Here is a 21,304-nt window from a genome sequence, read left to right on the forward strand (position 1 = left end):
CTAATTACAACACGTTCTCTGTTTTTTTTTACTTAAATCGTGCCGCATACTGAATAGCTCTAAGTTTTGTTATGACAAAAAAATTAAAGGAATTTTGTGCTTTTGGCTAAACGGTCGCCTACGCAAGTGTTGTTGTCTTAGTGACTGCTCGGTAAGAAAAACTAATGAAATTTTTCTTGCTGGTAGTTTTGTTTTGCTCCACTTCGTCTTTGTTAATTATCGTGGCTATGAAAGTATTAACTTGTAGTTGAATGGGCAGTTTTGCAGATAATTGTTATGATCGACTGATGTCCTTAGATGTTGAGAAATGCTGACCTCACTTTGACCCTTAGAACTTATCAGCAATATGGTGGCCCCACTTCCGTTGCAGAAGATCCTTGTAGTTGCAATCAAGCAGCTGGTGAAACCTGCAGCCAAACTAATGGTAGCAGCTGCAGAGACGAACACTCTGCTGCGCACTTGGATCCTGGCTCCGATTGGCCAGAGTAGTCACAAGGTGCAGGTGACGTGTCTTGCCTGGCAGAACAACCAGAAGAAGCCACAGGTCATCGCCCCGCTCACCGAGAAGCGCGCAGTACAGACAGGTGAACGGCCACGCAATACAATACATTGACTATAAGCTGTTTACCGAAGCTCATGCACTATTCTCAATTATGGCTTACTTTTAATGAATTAAACAATCTTTTTATACTGTGCTGATTTAAATTAACCGGACAGAACGAACAACATGGGAAACTTTATGGGAAGCGTTTTTCTCAAATTGGATACAGGTTAGAAAAAAATGAAGAGATCAAAAGTTGCTTAGATTTTGGCCGGAATTATCATGATTTGATTTACTTTGCAAAATTTGGATCCCAAATTTTTTTCCCAAACATGATTAAAGTTGCTTTTTTCAGTTAATTACACAACCGGAGAGTAGTGTCTTAATACGAAGTTCACTTTTTTCTAAGCCAAGTCGCAAATATTGGAGCTTCTTTTGGTGGCAATATTATTTTCGCAAAACTGGATCGATGGAAAGACCGTCTACTTCCCTGTGTGCCGTAGATTTTGCTAGTCTTTTTACCGAATCACCCGGCGTTCGAAACTTGAAGCTGGAGGAATTCTTGACGCATTTTTTTTTTCATTTACTCAAAGACTACCAAATCAGAATTCATCAAAGACTTCAAAAAAAAAGGAAAATTTGTTGGAATCTCACCTACATCAGCTGCTCCGCCTTGTTTTTATTGAAAATTTAAATGGCCTTAGAAAATGCCCAAATTATGAACTGTTGATCGTTTCTTCGTAAGTATTTTTTTCTCGAAATCTACCGTGCCGAAAAAGAAATATGAGATCAAACGTTCAATCGCAAGAAATGGTGTTCGAAATCCCCCTTGCATAACTGAAAACGGCTACGCCTTTATTTTTGTGGAAAAGAATCATAGAATTATGAATTGTCTAATTTTGAAGTTTTGACCATTTTTGGATTTTTCGTTACGAACATTCTGCCAAATCTGAGATTAAGGGTTCAAAAGAAAGAAAAGGTAGCAGCATTTCTGTCTGCATTAGAAGCTACACCATTACTACTTGTAGAAAATTAGTTTTGACCTAGGAAAAGTCTACTTAATGAAATTTTTAACCATTTTTCGAAAACTTTTGTTGGAAACTACCCTGCCAAATCTGTAAGGGCTGAATTGAAAGATTAAGCTGCGTGAAATTTTTTGCTCTTTTTTTTCGCTTTGTTTGTATATTGGTAGAAAATCTGTTTTGGTTTTAGAAAAATCCAATTTTAATAATGTTGACCCTTTGTTGGAATTGTGTTTGTTTTTCTGTAGAACTACGGTGCACAATCTGAGATTAAGGGAGAAACCGGAGAACAAGTGTTAGGTCATCGCCAGCATCAACGGATTCTACTAAATTTAGCACGCAATCAGCAATGGATTTGAGACGTCTTATATTTGACATTTCAACCAATTTTTGAATTAATTGCCATAGAAAATGTCAAATTTTTGAGGTTTTGCTCATTTTTTGGAACTTTTCTGGGAAATTACCTTGCCAAATTTGTTTTTGACGGAACATTAAATAGAATAGTTTGTGCAGATTTTTTAATTTTGATGCTGTCCTAAATTTTTGAAAAAGTTTTTTTTTGTATAAAAGTTTATAGGAGATCTGCTAGTTTTTTCGGAAACTTGACTTTTTTCGAAAGCCACGCCCCAGAATCTAAATATAAGGTTTCAATCAAAGGAACAGATTGTGCAAGTTTTCTCTGCATAAGAAGTTGTGCCCTAAGTTTTGAGGGAAAATAATTTATGCTTCTAAAAATTGCCCAAATTTTGAAGTATTGCTTGTTTTTTAGAAACTTAGATTGTTCTCAAAAATTAGTCTGCCGATCTGAGATTTGAAGTTCAATCAAAGGAGGATGTGCTATGAAATTTTGCTGTTTCAGTGACTAGGTCCCAATATTTTAAAACAGCAGTTTTTGAACGAAAAAGATAATTTTTTCTGATTTATTGAAACTTATGAGCTTTTAAGGATTCAATTTAAAGAACAAGTTGTAGGTGTATCCACTGCATAGGCTGATTCTGCCAAATCTGCCAAGGAATCTGCTATAGACATGGCAAAACATCCAATAAGGGTGATTTCGACCAATTTCGTGGACTTCGCTCAATTTCTCCAAAATGCCAGCTTTGAGGTTAAGACATCAATCAATTATCTCCAGCTGTGACTGGACCCTAGTCTGTTTTTTTTTTGCTGCAATAACATGCTGAATTTTTTGATGGCTATTGTTTGAAAACTGTGAAGCGACCAGGGTGCAGATGCTAGGACGGTTGATTCTCAATCTCGAGATCAAGGATTCGATACCGAAACCTATCAGAGTTTTTTGTCTCATAAATTTTCCTTTTCTTTTTTTTCTAATGTTTGACCTTTAAAAGCTACTTTTTGTCAATTTTTTTTGCTTCTGCTTGCGAAACGCGGTTTCGCCTCTGTGTCAAAATTTACGATAAAACTACCGAGTTAATCGACAAGAAAATCATACAAAAGAAGCCTCTTATACAGTCCAAAAAAATGCTAGAAACAAAAATTAAACTTTTTGCGCATTTGTTTGGAGATTTTAATCTTCTAGAGTTCTGTTGGGCCTAGTGAAAGGCTTCTTTTATTATAGCTTTTTCTTCAATTATCTTGGTAGTTTTAGCGTAATTCTTGATTATTTTAAAAAGCCAAAATTATCCTATTTTGGGAGTAAAATTTGAGCCCTAAGTTTTGCAAAGTAAAATACTCCATGATAGTTTTGGTGAAATTCCAAGCAATTTTTGTACTCTTCGCTTTTTGACTTATCCTTGCCCAAATTGAGAAAAACGCGTTTATAAGCTTAATTTTTGTTCATTTTGTCCTGATAACTTAAATCAGCTTTGTTTATGGGCTGTAATGTCGAAGACAATATTAGATGAAAGTTACATACAGAAAAAAAGCGCTACAAGTTTATCATTCAGATGCTTTTTGTTGATCACACCTTGTTCAATCTATCACAAGGTTTGAACCACGAAAATAATCATCTGTCGTCAATCAATACATTTCTTACAATTGCGAAGCGAGTGTATTAGTACGAACCTTCTTTTTTCCAACCTAAGTTGCAAATTTTGGTGCCATTTTTGAGGCACTTTTACAGCTTTTTCATAGCATGCTCTTTGGGATTCGAAAAATAATAAGTTAACACAGTTGATGCCTTTTTGATTCATCAAATGAACCAAAAAAAGTATTTTGTTTCAATTAACGTAACAAAAATTAAAACTCGATTTCAGAGATTTTCTAACTCTATATATCTCGCAATTTTTTGAAATGCATAATTTATCCATAATGTGGCTTTAGGCTTTGCGTTTTGTTACATGCAAAGTTAGTTTGGATACCTTTAGTTTGTTATATTCCAAATTGTTACTTGCAAATGTGAGTCTACTTGTATTCGGTGCCACTTTTGCGGTATAGCATTGGCAATTTATTAGCATATGTAGCTGCTTTTTTCGTGACTAGTATTAGTCGGTTATTAAGCTTGCGTGGCTGAGTGGATAGTGTGAGACTGAAATTTTTTCGATTGCAGTTGGTCGCAAATTCGAATCCTACTCGTAGCCGAGTTTTTGCTAATTCGAGGCTTATTTCTACTTTTTCTTACTTCACTTGATGAAACTGCTTTTTGGTCGTGTTCTCGAAAGTGTTTGCGGAGCGCAGCTTCGCCTCTGTGTTAATTGATGTTTCACTTCACATTTTTGGAAAATTCTGGTAGATTCAAATTGTTAATTTGAGCCAACATGTTTAGTTTGTGATTTGTGCTACAAATAAATGAGAGTAGTCGATTAATGAGCAAGTATCACGGATTGATACGAATACTGTAATTCATGTAAAATTGCAGAAGTTGCCAAAAAAAAAAATCGTTTGTGCAGTTTCCTTGTTTTACTTGAAAAATTGAAACTAGGCTCCAAATTAATCTTAAAAAAATTTTAAAAAAATATATAAAAGTTTTAAAAATTTACTTAAAAACCAAAAATCTAATTGACTGTGAGTGATGAAAAGTCAAGGAACGAAGCGATTGAACTTAATTGGATCGTGTTTTTTCCAAGAAAAAGCCATAAAATTAGTCATTCTCAATTTTGAGTTTTTTTGTAGTTTTATCTTGGATTTTTTTACCCCTCGACTTGCAAAATGGAAGGAAAGTTATTCTTTTTAATGAACAAAAAATGGCGAACTATAGCTTCCCATTTAGCTTTTTTCTAAAATAGCGTAATTGTATGAAAAAGTGTCAATCATAATTTTCCTAGGATTTCAAAGAGCTTCAAGTTCAATACATATATTTTTTTTGTGTTTACTTGCGTTCATTGACTCTTTTACACTTGCGATTAGCGAGCGTCATCCAATCGAAAAATAGACTTTTTCCGGTTCAGAACTAGTTTCACAAAATCCTTTGATCAGTTGGCTTGTCTGTTCTGATGGAATGCACGGCAACCGATCTTTTCGGAGCCTTTATGGATTTAAATGGCCGCTCCATTCGAATTTTTATTGTTTTCTTTCTTCGCTGATTGTTTTTCTCTTCAATTTTTTTTTGGCTCAAATTGTTTCGGCTGGTATTATATCTATTTTTTTGCCTCATAATTTGTCGTTTGAAGGGCCAAAATAGTTTTTGTTGCATTCGTGCTCTTGGAGGGGTGGGGTGAAAAACTTTTTTTTTATAGCTCAAAAGCTTTTACAGCATTTTTTGTCGGCTGGTTTGCCGTCTACCCTAGTGTTGTCTGCATCAATGTTGCAGAGGGCCTAGAAATCGGGTGTTTTCAATTTCAAATTAAACCATATTTCAATGGTGCCAGAACGCTCGAAAAGAGATAATCAAAATGAAAGCTTTAAGTTAATCAAAATACAAGTTTCAAGTTGTAAATTGTTTATCCATGCGATAGGTAGGGGTGTTGCAAAAGGTTTCCATTAATTGAAAGGCTTAAAAGGTTTTCATTAATTTATTTCGGCTAAGTCGCGTGACATTGAATTGTTTGATGAAAAACGATAGTATGTATTTCGCGTGTATACTGAGGGGGAATGTGATGCTCGAAAACATTCGAAAATCGAAATTTCGAGTTTTAAAAGTTTTTTTCTACTCAACGCGTGTAAACTTAAGAATGTTTTGATAGACATAGTTTTATTTTTGATATTTTCCGAACGTTTTTTTTCTTTATTCGGAAAGTTTTCGATTAAGTTAAGTTTTGTTTTTGCTAGCTTGCCATACTTTTCTTTTTTGATGCATTTGCAAGCAAAAATGATCAAACTTGTAAAAGTGAGTAAAACTTGCATTTGATTTTTTTTTTGCTAAAAACGACGTGGAAGACATTTGGACAGCAGATATACGCGTTTCATTTGAATTTGTAAAAATGATCAAACTTAGCAAAAATTATTGATCTGCTTCTTACTTTTAATTTTCTATGGTCGCTTACCTAGTACCTCAAAAACGATAAAAATGGCAATATTCCTAACATTCATTATGACGCTTCACTTTTCCAGAAGCAACAATTAAAAAACAACTGCTTAGTTTGTGCGTACAATATTCGCGTATTCAGTATTTGATATTTTGTTTCAGGCGCAGACCTATTTCTATATGTAGTTGTCATTGGTCTTTTGGCGGTCATATATTTGTACGATGACGGAAAAGCGGCTGAAAAGAAGAAGAAACATGAAGAAAAATTGGCCACTTTCAGAAACGACTTAGATTTGTTCGCAGCCAAAGTAAAAGAAAAATCGAATAGAATGGGCGAAATTGATACGAAATTAACACAGATGGACAAAGAAGTCAGGTTAATGGAGACAAAGAAACTATAACCACATGGAACTAAACAATTCTATTTAGCCAGAAACGTTTTGAACTACTTCTGATGGATCAAATGAGACTTGAGACTTTTGGCTAGCGTAGAGTTGCAGTAGGATTGCTTTCATAAAGAACCAAAGACTAATGACGAAAGTCTTGAACTTAGATCGAATGCTAGAAAAGTATTTAATTGATCCTTCCTGGCACTAACTCATTTTCTTTCTTCATCTGACCATTTGAACTTAAAGATGCTGTTCATTTTTCTTTTACAAAGATGCTGTAATTTTACTCTAGATTAAATATATAACGTTAAGTAAACAGTTTTTTCACGGTATAAATATTTTAAAAAATAATGGAACGTTTTGTGCGCATGGTCCTTTCAATTAGTTAGCGAAACTAAATGATCGCTTGCAATCATATGATTTGCTCTTTTTGCAGGAAGTGATTTAGAGTATTTTACGGTGACTGAGTTTTCGTGCATGTGTCATTTTGAACCACCCCATTGAATGTGCAATAGAGTGGATTAAAGATATAGTATGCTGGCTTCTAGGAGTTGTGTCAACGTTGAAAGGACACAACTGGTTGGAAACAAGTGGTCCCGATTGATCCTTTTAATGAAATGCATCCTTTTTAACTATTAAGAGGAAGAAAAAGAAACTCGTGTAACAAAGCTCTGGATGAAATAGATCTAAATAGTTTTTTATCAGTTTTTTTTTTTACATAGTTGCACATTATTTATTTTGTGTATAAATTGCAGCTTTTGGCTCATATTAAAAACTGTTGTCTCTTTGAGAATAGTAGTTTTTAGCGGTCTACTGGCTTATTTTTGCAAACCACGTGAAACTGCTTGTCCATTCATTTTAAACTGAAAATAGTCATTTTAACCGGGTGAATTTATCTCCTAATTTTTCTTTATTAGAATTTATTTATTGTTAAAACAAACATTTTTTGTTTACTTTTCAGTTTATCATATGAGTGTGCTTCACAAATCAATTTTATTCGAGCCGTAGCGATGGAAATTCGATGGAGTTCCAGTGGAGTTATTTAAATCGATAGAAATTTCAAATCTTGATAAGTTGTTGTCTTTGTGTGAATCAACATGGAGACAGCGCTGTGTCTGTTGGCGAAGGATCCGGCAGTTGCCAAGAACAAAGCCATCAAGGAGTCATGCACAACTGCTGTCGGTAAGAACAAATCGTTTATATCACTTGCTAGAGCAAGTAACGTGTAATCGAGAACAAGACTCCCTTTTATCCATTAAAAATGTTTTCTTACAAATCTTAGATTTTGCGCTTTTTAAGAAAACCTAATTAATTTCAAGGTGTCTCCCCACTTAGTCGCGTGGTAAAGCGCGTGCCCGGGGATCATATAGTCGGGTTGAGTTACCGGTCGGACTTCGTTTCATTTTCGATGAGTAAATGTTCGTTTTTTTGCTTAATTTTTCTCATTAAAACGTCTTTCAAATTTGTACCTACTTTAATTTTGTATAATTCCTTTATTTGTTTTCCATTTTTGTTCGATTCGTTTTTCTTTTCTTTTATTGGCATAATGGTTTATTACCCTTGCGATAAGCAAGGGTATTGCAATCGGGTAGTGGATTTTGTTTACCGTAAATAACTTTGTTCACATAACTTTTCTGGACTCATCTGTAGTGGTACCTTGTTTCATAATTATTTAAGTTTTTAGCGTTCCCAGCTCACTTAGCCTGGAAGTAGCGAATCCGCCTGAGAAATATTCTGTTTCAATTAAAATTGTAGCTCAATTATTTGTCTCCTTATCTTTTATTGGCGTATTTGCCACATTTTTGAATCGTTTTGGTGGCACTTTCTTATTAAAGTTGCTTTGAGTGTTTGATTTACTCCTTCAACTTGTATTTTTACTTACCTTGACTTCGTATTGCTGTTTTTGTTTGACTTAGAAATTTATTCGACCCATAATATTTCGGCCTTTTTTTGTTTATCGATTTAGTGGTCCAATTTTGCATCGTTTCAAAGGAAACACAATTTACAATCTGCTCCGCACTTTTTAAGTTGGTTGCACTGTACCTTTACCACTCGGTTTGTTGAAATCTCGTTTTGTTTTTTTGTTTTTTTTCCGGTTCAATAGGTTTTGGCTTGTTTGATATAGGCTTAGTAGCTTCGTTTTGCGTCATTTGATGCGCTGAAAAAGTTTGTGTGCCTGTGTGTGTCATGAGGGGAAGGTATACGTAAAATTTTTAAATTTGTTTTGATTTTAAGAAGACGAGCTCAGGTGTTTTTGGCTTTGTCACCGCCTGTTTAGTTTTGTTCCGATGCTGATTTTGTATTTTTGTTTGATCATGTTTTTTTACAACTATTTTCTTTCATTTTGAAAGATCTAGTTGTATTGCAAGTATTGCCAATCTCAGCTCACCTCAGTGTTCAATTTTGCTGGTTCGTTTTTATGCAGACTTTTATGCTTTTGGATATGAATAATAGTGGATATGAAAATTTGCTCAGTATTCGGGGGATTGTTTAGCGACGCGTTTTTGTCTCATTGAACATCAGCAATGCTAATGGTGTGCAATGAACATCAGCAATGCAATCTTGAGCTTGTTTTATCGCAAAAGTTACGGAGCTCCTTTTCTCCTCTGACAACCAAGCGATAACTGAAAGTTATTGAATGAAGATTTGAGAAAGCCAATTTGTTTTTTGGAAGATGGTAATTACCCTTGCGATAGGTAAGGGCAACGGTATTGCAACCGGGTACAAGGTTTTTTCCCGTAAATAACTTTGGTCACAGAATGGTTATTTTAGGAATGGTAAATTTCAAGACATGCTCAATTTCTTGGAAGTTTAATTAAAAGTACCTCATGGTAGTTAAGTTAATAGGTGGAGTTCGCTTGGGACAGTTATTATTTTCTCAGATAAATTCAATGAAAAACTTAGATTTTATCGGATTCATAGTTTTCGTCTTAGTTTCCGTCGTTTCATTTTCCGATTTTTTATTATCTGGTACTAGTTTTTATCAACCTAATTTGTTAAGCATGGATTTTACTTTCATTGTATTTTTTTTGCGATAATTGGAAGTTGTGTAATTTGTCGTTTTACTACGTATGATTTTGAATAAGTTTTTTTTCGGCTAATGTTGCATCGGCTTCGTCAACTTATATTTTGTAATTTGGACAGCAAAGATTTCCTGCTTAACAAAATCAGGTATTCTAAAAATAAAATGGTATAGGATTGGGTTTTTTTTTCTTTTTTGAGACGCATTCGGATTTTTTTATTTTTAAACAAAATTTTAGTTTAGTAGAAAACTACTCTACCGAATTTCAAAAAAATCGGATCAAAGAAAAGAGCGTCTATTCCCCTATGTGCCTGCTTAAACTCCGTGGGTCTTTGTACTTTAGTGTACTGTCTACAGCCTTCGAAAAAGTGTGTGGGGAGGGAGAATGTTAAACCCATATTTTTGGACTTTTTTCTTCGTTTTCTCCCAAATTCAAGATATTGGGGTTCAGTAGATAGATTGCGTTAGGGGAAGCTCATCTGCTTAGTGGCTATGCCAAAAAAATTTCAGCAGAAAGTTTTGGCACTCGGAATGTCAATAATTGGTTTTTGTACCGTCTGTTGAAACTATTTGACTGACTTTTTTTCGAAAATGAAACTCTCAAATCTTCAATTTGCGTTCAATCGACTCAGATTTTTACACAAAAAGGTATGATTCATGGAACAGTAAAGTTTTTGATTTTTTAACCCTTTTTTGGAAACTCTTTGACTTCTCGAAAACTACCCTGCCAATTCTTACGTTAAGTTCTCAGGTTCAATCAGAAACCCGGTTTTGTTATTATTGTTTGTTTAGGCGCTGATGGATTTCGGAAAATCAAGTGTTTGAACTTTTGACCGTGTTTTTCAAATCTTTCTGATTTTCATAGGAACTATGCTGTCAAATTTGAGATGAAGGGTTCAATCGAAAGAACCGGTTGGGAGACATTTTCCTACAGAAGCGGCGACTCCTTTTTTTTGTGAGAAAATTTTTATGTATTTGGGAAGATAGCAATTTCTTAAAAAGTTTCCTTCTTCTCACTTACTTAAGTAGAAAAGCAACTAAGGTTTCGGTAAAGTCCATTTTTTGAAACTACCCATTACATCCAGCTTAAGTAAAACAAATTCCACAAAATTATCAAACATCTATCTACATGTTTTACTCGTCCCCTTGTATTTTTTATTGAGTATACGAACGTTTTGGTTTCTTTGGTTTTTTTCATGTTTTTTCTACTTATTTTTTTTTGAACAAAAGTGGCACCTTATTGCGCCGCTTGGTGAGATAAAAAAAACGTGTGTGTTTTTTATGCGTGTTTTTTGTGGGGGGACTTAAAATTTGTTAGAGTATTTAAGTTAAGTATGAAAACTTTTTTGTCGACTCAACGAGTTTCTGCTCAAGTATCGTCGGCTTTGCTACTTACCGCTTTGAAAGTTTTGTCGCAATGTAAATGTCGCAACCGAAGACAATTTGAGACAAACAAAGGAAAATTTTGGTAGATCTAGGTATTTCTTGTTTCGACTTAGCGGCTAGTGGCGTTGAGTTTCGGCTCACCTCTGCATAGTTATTCCTTTTAATGGAGCGACAGTGTGTAAAATGCACGATCTTCAACATGAAGGTCGTGGGTTGAATCTCGCTTCGACCACGGTTGGAGTGGTCCCAGAGTCATCCGGTGGGACCAGGTGCGGTGAAATGGATGCCATCTGTCGCCCCCATGGAAGCAAGGGGCAAGGTTGTAAAGAGAAAGCAGGGCAGGTGGCAAATTTAAAAATTTTACTTAAAAGTAAATTATTTTTGCCCATAATAATGATAATAATAGATAGAAATTGAAGACTACAGTGTCAAGCCGTTTGCTCATAGTTAAAAACCATAGTTTTTGTGAGCTTAGAGTTCAATCGTGTAGATACGTCGTGAACGCATTAAGTGTTTAGAATTGCTGGAGAACGAGGAGCAGGTGAACATGATTCCGAAAACAGAGTTGAGAACAACGAGCATGGTGCCCCTTCTTCTGGCACTGGACTCGAAGAACAGCAAGCTTTGTGGGTATGCGATCGATGGTCTGAAGAAGCTAGTCACCGATGCCAGGTTTTTCTCCCTCACTCAGGAGGAGAAGTACGAGGAGCAGATGACGGCACAGGTGCTCAGCTGTCTCAACAGTTGTCCACAGCTGCCAGATGATGTGCTGGTCGCAATCATGAAGGTCAGTTACAGTCACCTATCAGCAATTTTTATGCAATACATTGGTGACCACAATAGACACAATCGGCCGGGACTGCTGCTGAAGTTTCATATCCAAAAATGTGCAGTAGCTAGTCCCAAAATTTGTTGCACATTTTCAATAAAAGTTATAATGTAATACTGTTCACTCTTCTGTATTTCGGTTCCGTCTATAAGTGACAAAAGTAGAACTCATTGTTGTACGTTTAATTTGTGTTATAGTTTCTTCTCAATTTCTTCAATTCTGACGCCTTTCATATTACAGAAAGAAGCATGTGTTCAGCCGTTGAGGTGAGTTTTGACTACATTACTCAAACTTCGCATGAAATGTCACGTTCTGGCTAATACTGGTAGCGAGATTTTCGGTTGCGATGTTTTTCAGCTATGCTTGGCAGTGCAGAAAACGAGTCTCCTGAGTGGTACCAGGACTGCCATCAGAGGCACTCTTCTTCAGATGATCAGCAACATCTGCTACCAGCTGCACGATAAGAAGTCCAGCTGTGCAGCCACTATCAAGTCCCAACTAAACGCCAGGCAGTCTGAGGCCCAAATGGATGTACCACTATGTACCGGGTGCAACAAGGCGGCAGAAAATGAGGAAATCACCGAAGAGGGATATCATCAAACTGAAAGCAATCAGTTTTCGGCTGAGCTGGAAAGTCATCACTTTGTGCATGCTCAACAGAAGGGCATGAATTTACTACGCAATGACGTAATAGAAACCCTTAAATATTTAGTAACGAAAGTGGAATCCTTTCAAGAATCATCAAACTCATCCACGGTGGTACTGAATTCGCAGAAATTGGAATTATGTCTCGATAGTTTACTTACAGGGCTCCGATGTCTGCCAAATTCCATCAATTGTTCACCCCAGTTCCTTGAGTTTGTTTGGCAGAATTTGTGCCCAACTTTAATATCAATTCTTGGAAACCCAAGAAACCTGAAGACGGTATCAAATACGCATGAGGCTAGTGAGAATGTAGCGACGGGTTCGAGCAAAGGGTCAATAGCAGGTCCAGTAGTTGGTGGGTCTTCAGCTTACGAACTGGGAAGAGGTTCTGGCGTGTCGAGTTCTCCGCCAAACATGATTGGATCTAACGCGAGGTAATGAGCGCGAGACTCATTGCATGATACACAAGCAATGAAATAAAATCCAATAATTGATTTTTCATTCACCTCTGTCCATCATTTCACTGATTGTTCAATTTTGTTAATGAATTTGGCTCTTTTCAATTTTTGTTTTTTTAATCCAGGGCTGATGTTTTCATTACGAGTGAGTTTTTATTTGAGTAAATTTTCTTAACGTGTAATATTCAATGTTTGCATGGATCTAGCTTCTTCAAACTGTTTCGAATGATGTCGAAAAAAGTTGCTATCAATTCTGAGTGAGTATTAACTAGTATCTACGCTCTGTTGATTCTTTTCTGTGCTCCTACTCGATGTGTTGGTTAAATATGGGTTAAAAGTATCATAGCTGATTTGCCGACAAATACTTTGTACCTCAACTTCATGCAGAGCTACGTGGGTAAAGGCTCCCTGCAAAACAATTCTGGTTACGGCACAAAACTCACCATGAAACGTAACTGTGTAACCTCAAGCAGAAGGAAATGATTCCAAGGAACCTGCCTAATTTGGTTGAGTTATTGATGTTTTCTATAATCTAATGATTTGATCCCAAGTATGGTAAATTTGAGTTTTTCTGCCATTTAAGAGAATAGAGCGTTTCATTGAGTAAAAAACCACTCGCCTAAAACTGTACTGCGGATGTGGTAAAACTGCAAGGGTTGGTTGGTCGATTCAAAGACCCAACCAGAGTTGCTTTTCTTTTTCTCGAAGGAGATGTCCTTACTCAATTTAGAAACATCTATGCCATTGCGGGCGAGCTGCTTCGACTGGTTGGATGTCTCAGTTCGATGCGTCCAGTGCTGCAGAGTATGTTCCACAGAATCCTGCTGTTTCCCCCGCCCAACTACAGGCTGGAGGCACTGAGGGCAGTCAATGAGTACTTCCAGAGCCCGATGAGGGTGCTGGACATATGTGGACCCACTATTCAGGACACCCGCGTCAATGAGAACAGGGCTAGGAGAGACTACGACACTGATTTGCTCAAGCTGTTAGTCTATCTTTTCATGTGTAATGAATGTGCTGACTCGTGGAAATCTTCATATCTATTATCTAGGGACTTAACAGTTGTGAAATTCGAAGAATGTTAGCAATTACCTTATACGGTCGCCAGTACTGAAGAAAAAGAACATAAAGATGCGGAGATAAACAGACTATTTGTAAATTATTTAGCATTATGGATGGAATCTGCGAGGCAGTGTACAGCTACAACTCTCATGTGAGCAGTGAGGCAGTTGGTTGCATTGTGTCCTTCTTGACCACTCTGGGCAAAATCAGTTGGGGTGCAGGGTTCCAGCAGTACCAGATAGACGAGATCATCTCGAGATGGGCGGATAATCTGGAGCTGATGAGTCCAGATGAGATGTCGGTCAAGACAAAAAAGTTCGTGAGGTTTTCTAAAGAGCTAGTTCAGAAGAGAACGTTCAACACACACAGCCGAGCTGACGAGGACTTATTTCGGTGAGATAATTTGAGCTAACATTGTCAATTACTCTATGGAATTTCTATTTTCTCAACTGTTCATGTCGAAGGGCACACATTTTGACCAACTTTTGGAACAACAGTTAGACATTTGCTTCGAATTACTCGGTTTTTCTCTTTTGAAAAATTGTAATTATGTTTTATCGTACCCTTTTAGCGTTAATCGCGAAATGAGTTTCTTTTCTGTCTGTTAAACTTTCTATCGTTCAAATCTGATAATTTTACCAGATTCATTATGGATCAATTTGTTCATGGTAGGTTTCCGTATTGCAGGAGAGAGTTCGGTTCGATGCAACATGACAACGAGGGAGCATTCGACGAGGAAATTATAGCAATAGGTCAGTTGGATCGACCTTATTCTCAGTCCTCGTCCACTAATAGCAACAGAGATACGAGGGAAAGAGTGGATGAAGCATACGAAGATGTGGACATCACAGATGTTCTGAAGCAGGGACTTGGTGGACCTCAGGGGGGAGAAGGGAGGGTGTCCAGTGCGTCGAGTGACCAGAATTCAAGCGAATCCATTGTCCTGCCCCCAGGTCAGTCAGGCAACCAGATTTAGCTAATAAATGAAAAAATGAGTAAATAAACAAGATGAGACTTGAAAGAAAATAATGTTAATAAACGCCAAAATAATAAAAGAACGAGAAAACAATTTATCGGAAATGATACAAATATAAAATAGTTCTTCACAAATCCGTGAACAATTCGAGTATATTCAATCATTTAAGAGCTAAAAAGCTATAAATTAAAGCTAGGTAATTTTTCAGCAATTAGCACAGAATATTGCCAGCACAGTTTTGAAGTTTCGATTTTTTAAAAAATTTTTATATATTTTTTAATTCGGTTTTTGTACTTCGGCTCTGGTTTGGTTTTCGCGTGCTATTAGATGTGTTTTAGATGTGTTGAAAATGGGCAAGAATTAGGTAAGAAAGCTGAATAGGCAATTTTTTCGGCTTATCTAAGTTTTGATCATCCGATTTATGAACTTCGTTTTATGTTGCTGGTAAACTAACTCTGATTTTGTATAATTTCCTTTTTTTTCAGCTTACAATGTTTACTCGGCTTTTAGTATTATGGCTGATGTTATATTCTCTTTGTCACTTCATATTGTGCTATTTGAATTTGAAAACAAATTTTCATACGTGTGTAAACCAGGATCGCGGGGTATGCGAAACTTGAAAAGATTGAAAAGATTTATGACGATAATTTCGACCCATCAGGTGTCTACTCAAGTCTTGTTGGTCAATTACCGCTTCTTACATTTTATTTCAATGCTCATTTAAAACTGCCAACTTTTCTCGGCATATTTTTTTCAAAGTTATTTTGTCGAACGTACCATTAAATTTTTAGCCTCTGTGACTTAATTGACATTCAAGAGTTTGGGGTGTGGACAAATCACCATTTTCTAACCGGCTTGTTTCAACACTTAATAATTTTTTGCCAGCGTTTTTTGGGAATCTAAATCAGATTGAAAAGCCTAAAAAATAAATACAAGGTTGTATTCATCTATGCAATTACAGTAGCATTAAATCCATCATTTCGCAAGTTCATTGGTAATGGCAATTATTGGTAATGGTTTCCTTAACAGGACTGACTACTATAACCAAAAAGGTAAACAAGATTGTGAACAAACCACTATTTACCGCTTTCAACCCATGCTTGCGGTTAAATAATAAATAAGACCCCAACCCTAAATTAAGATTCACTTCTGACTTTTGCTTTCAACTTCAACAGTTCTTGATTGAAACAAACAAAAAATGTATCTTTAATTCAATTTTGAATATATCAAAAACTCAGAAAACGAAACAATGCCTGACTCTTCAGCAATTGCTTCCAAAATCGGAACAAAAATCATCGAAGTAATTTTTTATGAACTAAGATTTTTATATTCTGAAGTCTAGAAACTGCTCAGCAGCATGGATCCAAATATTGAGAGCTTTCCCCTGAAAGCTTTCCCTGATAAATTTATCGTTTTCTACTAGCTCTGTGGAAATAACAAACTTGTATCCGATATCTTAAAATTTCATTCGATGAGAGTAGTGGTTCAACGGATAACTTCTTGTTAAATTTTAAGATTACCAATCAATTGGCTTAAATGGCGTTTAAAATTTACGCGGACTAACATGAGCATAGAAAATAAACAAAAACTTATCAAGTTTTGCAGCCCAGATGTTTCAGCAGCTGAAAATCACCCTTTCTTTCCTTGTTTCTCGACCGACACTTGCAATGATTTGTTTGAGACTGAGTATAAGTTTGTTTCGATTTTCCCCTTCTGCAGTCTGAGGAAATCTGCTTGTTGTTTTGGTCTACTGCATTTTGGGGGTATAAACGAACTTGGAATGGATTCAGTAGCTTACTTTGGCTTTAGTAGCGGCTTCGTTTGATTTGGAATCAGAAATTAATTGCACTGGTAAATTTATAGGTATTTCCTTGTTTATAACTGACACCGTTCTCTGAGGCGCTTTGCTTTTCTTGATAGGAAGAGATATATAAATCCGTGGTATATCGAAACAGTTTTAATTATGTTATCAAGTTTTATAGCCTTTGCAAAAACTTAGTTTCAAATTTACCAATTGATCAGATTACACTACTGTATGAAAATGAAAATATAGAAAATCAGAGTCTTTTCCAATCAGGTTAGTTTTCAAATTAAATCGCACAATGACGTATCTAGCTGCATTGAATTTCAACCAATAAAAAACTATCGTTTTGCGGCATGATTATGAAATTAATAGTTGCATCGAAATCTGTCCTATTAAAAACCGTCCTTTGGCGGCATGATTACAAAACTTTAACTCTCGGGTAAACGTATTTGATCATGTCTGAACAAGTTCTTTTCCGCGCGCGAATTCGCAAAATCTTAAATGTATCGGTTATGTACGGCTCTCCTGATTAATTATTACACTACTAAGGTTCTTCTGTTGTAACACGAAATTTTTCTACCAATTTAACAATTTTTGGGCCAGCTTGTTTCTGCCTTATTATGTCACCAAACATGATTTATATCTGCTAATTTACTAAAGAGCATTCGATACTGCTTGACAATTACACGAGCACAGCAAGTGTGATATTTATTTTTTTGTGATACTACAAGGTTACTTCTTTTCTACCTAAGTCGCACATAATAGTGCTCTTTTCGTTTGGTTACACTTTTGCGGCCTGCACTATTGGTAGTTTAATAGTCTGTTTTTTGGCATTCATTGAGTAATAAGTTAACATAGATGATTATCATTTTTTAGATTATCAATTGAACCGAAAGAAGCTATTTTTTTAAATAAAACAGTACAAAAATCGAATTTGAGTTTCAGAAAGTTTCCTCAGAAAAGTGTTTCGCAAAACTTTTGAAATGCATAATTTACACCCAATGGGGCTTTATAAATTCCAATTTATTACATGCTAAGGGACTTTTTGGCTGCATGTAATTGGCAGTTTATTAGCACATCTAGCTGCCTTATTGGTGGCTACTGTTAGCAAGGTTCCAGAGGCCTGTGGCGCAGATGCAAGGACGTAAGACTCCAAATGTTGAGGTCGGAGGTGCAATCCGAAACAGCAAAAGTTTTATTTTTCAAGTCGTACTTTCTCTTATTTCGCTTTTCAGAGCTGTTTTTTTTTGTCGTTTTCTTGCTTGTGCTTACGAAGTGCAGCGTCGATTCTGTGTTGTTGTTAAGAGCTTTTTTTGTTAGTCGTTTTTGCTTAGTTCCTTTTTGAAAACTCAACTCTCGAAAAGCAGAGATGTTAAGTTCACGAAAAACGCGATCGTCTTCTAGTTGCAAAAATGAATTTTAATTGTCAGGTTTCCCAGCGGAGTAGAAAAATTCACCTATTGATCCAGTTTACTCGAATTAGTTGATGTTATCAAAAAAATTGTTAATGATAAATTTCTAGAACTTCAAAGAGCCTTAAGATTGTATATTTTTGTCTTTTAAATTCGAAAGTTGAATCTTTTCCGAAAAAATTAGTCAGTATTTTTTCTTTTTCTTTGCATTCATGACTATTTTTCAAATGTATGTTTATTATTCTTCTTTTGGGAATCTTCGGCACTACTTGCACAGCAACCGGCTGTCTTTCTGTTTGGTTGCGCACTCTCAGTTTTTATACGGCGTAGTGTATTAGTACGAATCTTCTGTTTTCTAACCTAACTCGCAAATTAAAGTGATCATTAAAAGTGTTCTATTATTTGATGATAATTTTACTTAAATCACAATCTGTAGCATTCGAAATTTCATAGCATCTTTTCTCTGCTTCATTTGTGGCCAGTGCTTGTGATTTATTAAGCATCCGTGGCTAAGTGGTTAGTGCGTGAGACTCAGTCTCTAGGTAGCATTGGAAATTTCGTAGCATCTGTTCTCTGCTTTATTCGTGGCTAAAGTTTGAGATTCATTAAGCGTCCGTGGTTAGTGCCTGAGACTCAAAATCTCTTGATCGCTGATCGAATCCGTGACGTAGCCGAATTTTTGATATTTCGAGGCTTATTTCTAATTTTTCTTTTTGCGCTTTATAGAGCTGCTTTTTATTGTGTTTTGGCTAGTGTTTGCGAAGTGAAGCGTAGCTTCGCTTCTGCGTTTTTTTGGCGCTGTGATTGTAGTATTTCGATTTTTGATGTCTTTTAGACCAATGTTCATTCAAGTGTCAATGAAAATTTTGAATTTTTCTTTTTCAGTCACTTTTGTGCTCTCGGAAAAAGTCAAATAACTTCAAATACATTTACCAAATGAAAGGCAAGTTGCATCTCAAATAACAAAATTTTCACTAGTGCAGTTCAGTTTAATGATTTTCCAGTGGACTAATGAAATAACCTCAAGTTTAATGTTTTTTTTAATCAAAAAAGAGCTTCAAAGTGGTGTATGATATCTGTTAAATTCAGAGTTGGAAGTTTTTCAGAAACTCAGTTGTTTTACTCGATGTCATGGAATTCATTAACACCTTTTCAGCTGTTTTTTTTACGCAATTTTATGAATTTTAATGCCCTGATTACGCTAAGCGATAGCATATAATTCTAATGTTTAGCCCCTGTCATTGGATGTCTAAAAAACATCGAGGAAATGTCTCTAGCCGAGGAACTCAAGAACTCAGCAAAAGTTCAGTCTAGCAGCCTGTCGTTAAATACCGCCGGAGCTGGGGAGGCACTAGCGACAGACTTTAGCCATGTGCTGGACTCCCCTGACGAAGATGAAGAACAGTCTGTGAATGTAAGTGCTCTTACTACAAGTGTTTGCAACCCCTCAATTAAGGTAATTATTAGTTAGTTTAAACTTTTAAAATGGTTTAATTGGGCTGTGGTTTCTGATCACATCGTTTCAGTTCATCTGAATAATTTAATATCTCTGAAACAACGAGTTGATTTTCTGAATTTCTTGCGACTTCTGTGTGTTTTTCGATCATTGACGGTTGTCATGGTTTCTTTGATTGTTTGAAATACCTAAACTATGGCTTAGCATGATCACGAGTCTGCACATTCGGAGTCATGCGGTGAGCTTCACTCTGTCGGGACTCCTGATGAAGACGAAAGAGAAGAAGACTCAACAATGACTCACCAAACTCACAATATAGTTACAAATGAAGACGAAGAAGACGTGTTTCACGAGAATGAGAATAATGAACAACTAGGAACATTAGATGAGCTGAGTCGCGAAGAGTCTTCGGAAGTTGAAGAGGAACCACATCATGATGAAATGACATCGGTGGATCCCGGAGACAACAGAGTAATTCAGCACAGTCCAATGAGCTTCGAGTTTGATGACTCATTCAGCCTTAGACTGAACAACTCGAGTGGACCGGTTTTTAACGCACAGGCTTTTGCGGTAAATCACGAGGAGACTGAGGGTGATTTAGAATATAACTATAGATGCTTTCTAGTGAATGCGTGCTATGGTGAAGGTAATGGGAGTGACTATTCGAAGGGAGTGGGTTGTCCTCCAGCAGGCTCTTTAGTTGATAGTAACCCTTCTACTAAGTCAGGCTCAATTAATATTGCTACCATTCGCGAAGAACAGTCCAGATCTCAGTCTCTTTCAAATCCTAGTGACCAGTTGAAAGACATACCAGATGAAGTGATGAGCATGAGCACAAGTAGTAGTTGTATGCTAGTCGAACCAACGGAAGAGGAGCGGGCTTTTTTGTTCAACCTTCCTCCCGTATCGCCAGACTTCATGATTTCCAAGCTCACTTCTCAAATTAGCATTGAGGCACAGGGCGAGCCCTATCTTGCCACTTTTCCTTACAACTATCAAGTTAAAGGCGAAGTGCCTCTGACTGAATATGAAAGTGATGCTGCCGAGAGCTCGTTAAAAGTAGTTGACAAATGGTTGATCGAAAGTGTGGACAAGGTTTATGATAAAATCTATCTTCCTTTTCTCAACATTTCTGTTCTGTTTTTGTCTGCCCCTGAAACTCTGTCCTGTTCAGAAAATGAGTTTAATTGTTTTGGATCTATCATGGGGAATAAATTTGTCCTAGGTAACAGAATCCAGCAACAAACATGGGGAGGATCGACCAGTGAAAGTGTTTGATATAACAGATGACCCAGAACAAGGGCTAAAACTGACCAAAACGCTGCCAGACATTGAGAGTGAACGTCAGGCCCTTGAACGACGTGTAGAAGTGGAACGGCTTGCTCAAGAGAAGGTGGAAGAAGAACGTCAATGTGCTAATGATTACTTGCAGCACCTGATTTCGGAATTGCCGAACTTCCTCCGAATAACTGACCGGTTCCAACTTGACCAAGCGCTGTTGAAGTTTGCGTCAGATTTTTGTGCAGAAGTGGCTGAACACCAAAGACAGCAGTCGAAGCCCTCGTTTCTATTGCGAGGACCGGGACTGGAGAGATCTGATTCGGTGCAAAGTAACAATAACTCGATGTTGATTTTGAATGCAGACGGTGTTTACATAGCGACTTATTACACCCTGTTGCTGAACTTGAAACTGATTGGTAGTCACTATTACGAGAATAACGGAGGGAGGTTACCGCTTACACAGAAACAGTTCATTGAAGAAATTCACGACAGCGGAGTGTTGGTCTACCTGTCTTCTACTTGGCTGAGTGAACTCTACAAGTTGATCATCTCTTGTGACATTCTGGGCGAGGGAGGATACACCACACAAGATCCCAGAGTGAATAATGCACTCATTCTCATGCTTACTGGTAGGTGCAACCTTTTCCTTGTTCTTGAACTT

General features: G+C 36.6%; 1 protein-coding gene across 5 annotated transcripts in view; it reads left to right on the forward strand.

The window, feature by feature from the left end:
* The first annotated feature begins 263 nt into the window (after positions 1-263).
* LOC134845040 (brefeldin A-inhibited guanine nucleotide-exchange protein 3-like) overlaps positions 264-21,304 on the forward strand; it is a 35,684-nt gene continuing 14,643 nt past the window's right edge. For 2 of the 5 annotated variants that reach the window (XM_063861899.1, XM_063861892.1), the window contains exons 1-11: positions 264-584; positions 6,086-7,494; positions 11,239-11,507; positions 11,747-11,815; positions 11,907-12,628; positions 13,383-13,637; positions 13,820-14,107; positions 14,402-14,667; positions 19,139-19,320; positions 19,567-19,932; positions 20,588-21,272. In XM_063861899.1, coding sequence (XP_063717969.1) covers positions 7,410-7,494; positions 11,239-11,507; positions 11,747-11,815; positions 11,907-12,628; positions 13,383-13,637; positions 13,820-14,107; positions 14,402-14,667; positions 19,139-19,320; positions 19,567-19,932; positions 20,588-21,272 — 3,187 coding nt within the window. In that variant the 5' untranslated portion in view covers positions 264-584; positions 6,086-7,409. The other 3 variants (XM_063861874.1, XM_063861880.1, XM_063861907.1) reach the window with 3 other exon arrangements.

Source organism: Symsagittifera roscoffensis, chromosome 1, assembly GCF_963678635.1.
Source record: "Symsagittifera roscoffensis chromosome 1, txSymRosc1.1, whole genome shotgun sequence".
In the NCBI taxonomy this organism is placed as follows: Eukaryota; Metazoa; Xenacoelomorpha; order Acoela; family Convolutidae; genus Symsagittifera; species Symsagittifera roscoffensis.